The 5,312-nt window shown below is 41.5% G+C and overlaps 1 protein-coding gene across 1 annotated transcript in view; it reads left to right on the plus strand.

The window, feature by feature from the left end:
* Positions 1-4,505, plus strand: part of homer1 (homer scaffold protein 1) — a 9,130-nt gene extending 4,625 nt beyond the window's left edge. Inside the window, exons 5-9 of the mRNA XM_016494219.1 lie at positions 287-408; positions 758-917; positions 1,687-1,797; positions 1,872-1,952; positions 3,473-4,505. Of these exons, the coding sequence (XP_016349705.1) occupies positions 287-408; positions 758-917; positions 1,687-1,797; positions 1,872-1,952; positions 3,473-3,667 (669 nt within the window). The 3' untranslated portion in view covers positions 3,668-4,505. The remainder of the gene's footprint in view (positions 1-286; positions 409-757; positions 918-1,686; positions 1,798-1,871; positions 1,953-3,472) is intronic.
* Positions 4,506-5,312: the final 807 nt, after the last annotated feature.

Here is a 5,312-nt window from a genome sequence, read left to right on the forward strand (position 1 = left end):
TAGTCTTTGCAACTTTACGGATCTTCTTTATGCACCAAGAGCTTGTAACACTCCAAAGAGAAAGGAAAACTTGAAATCGCATCATATGACCCCTTTAAAAAAAAGTCATAAACGACGTTCTTCAGCTGTGATTTGATCTGAAGGTCTGTTTGTTCTCTTCCTGCAGCTGAACTGTGTGTGATATTCTGTTTCAAGCAGAAGCCAGATGTGTGTGTTTCCTGATCTGCGTGTTTGCTGTGGCTCTGATCAGCTTGAGTTAAGTGTGTTTGTGTTGATCATGTGACAGGAATCAGCGACGGGTGAACTTCAGTCTCCTGTGACTCCAGAGAGCATCAACGGCACGGACGAGAGAGTGACCCCCGACGCCGCCTTCAACACCGAGATCAACGCCGTACTGTTCCCTCACAGGTCCACACAGACTCACACACACACAGATACACACACACACACACTCACACAGATACACACACACACACACACACACACACACTCACACAGATACACGCACACACTCACACGCACTCACTCACACGCGCAGACACACACACACACACACAGATACAGACACACAGATACACACACACTCACACAGATACACGCACACACTCACACGCACTCACTCACACGCGCACACACACACACACACACACACACACACACACACACATTAACCCTAACTCGACCGTTTAATAGACACTCTACATAAAATCACTTCTATGTCGTTCTAGACTAATTTTAGGCCTCTTCTGTCTTCCAGCTCTACGTCCATCAGCAAACACTGGGAGGCTGAGCTGGCGACTCTGAAGGGGAACAATGCTAAGCTAACGGCGGCGCTGCTGGAGTCCACGGCTAACGTAAAGCAGTGGAAGCAGCAGCTGGCGGCGTATCAGGACGAGGCCGAGCGACTGCACAAACGGGTCAGAGACACAGACAGCTCCAACAGGACAGTTCAGAACACAAACCAAAGTCTTTCAGATCACTGATCACTGGGAAAAACTGACATTGTGATATTTATGAAGAATTACAGATGACTTGAGTAGCTCTATCTGGAGAGAATTAATAATTCTAGAATGAATGGGGTGATTTTAGTGGGAGTGAAAAAAAAAAAATCACTCAGAAATTTTGCTTTTCATCACTTGCTCATCAATAGTCCAAACCAGTGTTATTTTAGTATCAAAAAAATACATTTTGAGTTTTTATTAATAATTTGAATGAGTTTTTTAAGTTTATTTTAGTGTATCAAGTTAAACTAAATGAAAATAAATTTCAAAACAGTCTCTTCTAGTATTTGTCCAGTAGATTCCTTTAAAAGGAAACCCATTCTGAGGGGAAGTCGTGGCCTAATGGTTAGAGAGTCGGACTCATAACCCAAAGGTTGGGGGTTCGAGTCTCGTACCGGCAGGGATTGTTGGTGGGGGGACAAACAGCTGATAAAACATCACAATAATCCACACCACTCCAGTCCAAATTGTGAAGAGAAAAGCCAGTTTTCTTTTTTGGGTGAACTATTCTTTTAATTTCCATCAAAGTTTCAGTAGAATGTTTCTCTGTATGATCCTTTCAGATATAATTCTGCTGCATGCTGAGATTATAATGATGAAATATGGATACCGATATCTGAAGCGAGTTCAGTCTGTCTGATTCTGAGTGAACCAGCGGCTCTTCGTGACTCTGTGTGTGTTTCAGGTCACGGAGCTGGAGTGTGTGAGCGGACAAACCGCCGGTGTCAAAACACAGAAAACAGAGCTGAACCAGACCATAGAAGAGCTGGAGGCCGAGCTGAAGGCCAGAGAGGAGGTCTGAGCGCCACACCACCCATCCACTGCTTCACACTCAAAACATGCAGTGCTCAGTCTGTCTGTTCCCCACAGGAACTGGAGAATCTGAAACAGGAAGTGGAGGAAGCCAGCCAGCTGCAAACACAGAAAGATTCGCTCGCTCAGAAACTACAGGTGAATATGCACTCATTCCGGACCTGTCTGTCAGCTTACACTGATGCAGCGTCTGATGATCATGATGCAGGATGACTGACTGACTGCGTGAGGAATGCACTGATATCAGCCTAAAATTATATGAGCCTCTTATATTTACAGCGTATGATATAGTATAGCAGGATCACTCCAGCAAGAGTGCTGTTTCTCCCCAATATCTGCACAAATGCAAACGTGATATTGATTTTATACAACAGGAACATAAACAAGAAGTTAATACAGTGATTTAGACACAATATCATCTGTTTTGCTCAATTTCACTAATGGAAATAGTTCCAATCAGAGCCACAGCAGATCTGTTGAGCATCAGCACATAGCAGTGATTCGGTACTGAATGAATCCATGGTTTTAAACAAATTGAGTGTGCCAATGATTCAGTGACTCATTCATAAAGATAGTCATGTGCTTCGTTTCTGAATGAATCAGTCGTTTGGATGAATCGAGCGAACAAGTGATTCAGTGACTCGTTCATAAAGACAGTCATGTGCTTCGTTTCCGAATGAATCGAGATGGTCCTGCAGAACTGCAGAACACAAGATCCAGGGGGCGTGGTTGGAGCCAGATTCAACTCCTCCCACCTTACATACAGGTGCATCTCAATAAATTAGAATGTCGTGGAAAAGTTCATTTATTTCAGTAATTCAACTCAAATTGTGAAACTCGTGTATTAAATAAATTCAATGCAGTCTGCACCTCCTGATCCCTAAACCCACCCATCTCCACCCCCTAGATGTGGATCCAACCACACCCCCTGGATCTTGTGTTCTTCAGTGAGGGGCTACTGAATGAATCAGTCGTTTGGATGAATCGAGTGAGCCAGTGATTCAGTGACTCGTTCATAAGGACAGCCATGTGCTTCATTTCTGAATGAATCGAGATGGTCCTCACTGCAGAACAAAAGATCCAGAGAGCGTGGTAGGATCCAGATTCAACTCCTCCCACCTTACATATACCTAAACCCACCCATCTCCACCCCCTAGATGTGGATCCAACCACACCCCCTGGATCTTGTGTTCTTCAGTGAGGGGCTACTGAATGAATCAGTTGTTTGGATGAATCGAGTGAGCCAGTGATTCAGTGACTCGTTCATAAGGACAGCCATGTGCTTCGTTTACGAATGAATCAGCTGTTTGAACGAATCAGTTGAATGAACGACTCACTCATTAACTCCTACTGGGGATTTTAGAGTATCATTTCATTTTTCAAATTTTAGATTTTAATATTTGTAAAAAAAAACATGAATACCCATTTATTATTATTGTTTATTTCTAAAGCTACTTTTTGCAGTGCCTATTCAATGCTTTTCTCATTTAACACAATAATGATATTAAATGATCTTTTGGGAGTAATTTCTCTGAATCTGACTGATGTGTGATTAATTAGATGAATTAACCAGTACATGATGTAATGAATTAGCTCTAACATGTTAATCACCTGACAGCAGCAGCAGTGAGTAATCCCTCGGTGTTTGCCTCCATCAGGAGACGGAGCTGAGGAGCGCGGAGCTGGAGTCGCAGCTGCTGGATCTGGAGCAGCGTCTGGAGAACAGCCAGCTGGAGAGCGAGAGCTTCAGGAGGAGTCTGCGCTCGCTGCTGGAGCTGCTGGACGGAAAGATCTTTGAGCTGAGCGAGCTACGAGACAGTCTGGCCAAGCTGATGGAGAGCGACAGCAGCTAGAGACACGCACACGCTCATGTTTCCAGACACTGATCTCCCTCTCGACTCTCATCCACCATGCACAGACTGCGCTGCAGAAACAGAAACCTTGCTGTGCTTTCTGACTCTTGCGGTGCTTTCTATAAAAACGTGGCGAGCTGAAGATGCGATCCGGCCGCTAGATCGCGCGTGTATCATCTGCTGCTCTTCCACTGAAATCTGAGCAATACGAGAGAAACGGACACTATCAGGGATTTTTCGTCTGGAAGCGTCCTTCCTTTCCAAACACTTTTTAAACACAAACGGGATTGAGGTGAATCATTTTGTTCTTGGGGTTTGTTGTTTCCGCTCTTCGTGAAGAGCAGCGGTTTTCTTCCTACTGTATGATTTCTGGTTATTTATTGTAAAAAAAAAAAAAATGATATCTATATATTCTAATCACAGTGGCTGCATTAAGTAGTTATTTCAAGTATGTTTGTTTGCATTTTTCTTGTTTTTTATCCTTTCCAATGTGGATATGTGTTTTTTTTAAATGTGAGATAAACTGGCAATATTTTTGAACTATTGAAGTATTTAAAAGTGAAACAATGTCATCAGATTTCAGCCGAGTGTTTCTCTTTGCCAAAGCTGTTGTACAGATGAAGTTGAGTGATCATGTGCTTCTGAAGATCTTCAAGGGCTCAGATAGATGTGCTAGTTTTTGACACACTGGACGGCTTTATTATTATCATGTTTGATTTATGAGCCGATGTGACACTTTGAGGCTCAGAAACCTTTGAATAATAATTGAGAATATTGATTATACCACACACTCAAACACAATTGTAATTCTGAGTTTATAGTAAAATTAAAGAGGAAAAATCAGTGTCAGCGGTGTTGTTTTTCTCTTTATGAATGTTTGAACCCTGACAGATGTTTGTACTCCTGTGGAGAAAATCATATTTCACCTCAAAATCAGGAATTGATGCAGTGCATGAAGATTTGTTTTTGTTCCCATGACTGTGATGCGAGATGTCTGTGTTGTTACTGTGTCTGGACGTCTTCATGATTCAGTATGTTTTATTTGTTTTGGTTTTGGGGTGGAATATGAGATGACGTGTTCACCCGAGGCTTTTCATCACGTGACTTCAGAAGGAGCTCAGATCTCATGGACAACTCTAATGAAACTCTATTTGTTTGTATCCTTTCTGCATCCTAAGAGCAGCTTGAACATTCATCTAAACATCTGCTTTTGTGTTCAACAGAATGAAGTCACACAGAACCACATGAGGTGAGTAAATGATGGCAGAAAATGGACTGATTATCAGATACTAAATCAAGTTTATGTCCATATTAGAAATATTGCAAAAAAAAAAGTGTATTTGTCGTTTTTCAGTAAAAATATGTAAATATTCTTAAATCAGAAGACATTTACTTGAAAAGAGTCATTTTCTGAAAAAAAATTATAAAATAAATTTTTTACTTAAAATGAGAGAAAAATATTTGCTAGAAGCGTAAGAAAAATATTGTTTTCCCTTTGAAATGCTTGTTTTTCTGACCCAGTGGCAGATATTTCCCTCCAGAAAACAAGACAGAATGTGTCATTTTGCTTCTTGATTCAATAGTGTTTATATAATTGTATTGGAAAACAAAAACACTAAGAAAATCATCTTTTGCAGTGTAAGCA

The sequence above is a fragment of the Sinocyclocheilus anshuiensis genome, unplaced genomic scaffold (assembly GCF_001515605.1).
Source record: "Sinocyclocheilus anshuiensis isolate Anshui unplaced genomic scaffold, SAMN03320099.WGS_v1.1 scaffold1031, whole genome shotgun sequence".
Classification (NCBI taxonomy): Eukaryota; Metazoa; Chordata; class Actinopteri; order Cypriniformes; family Cyprinidae; genus Sinocyclocheilus; species Sinocyclocheilus anshuiensis.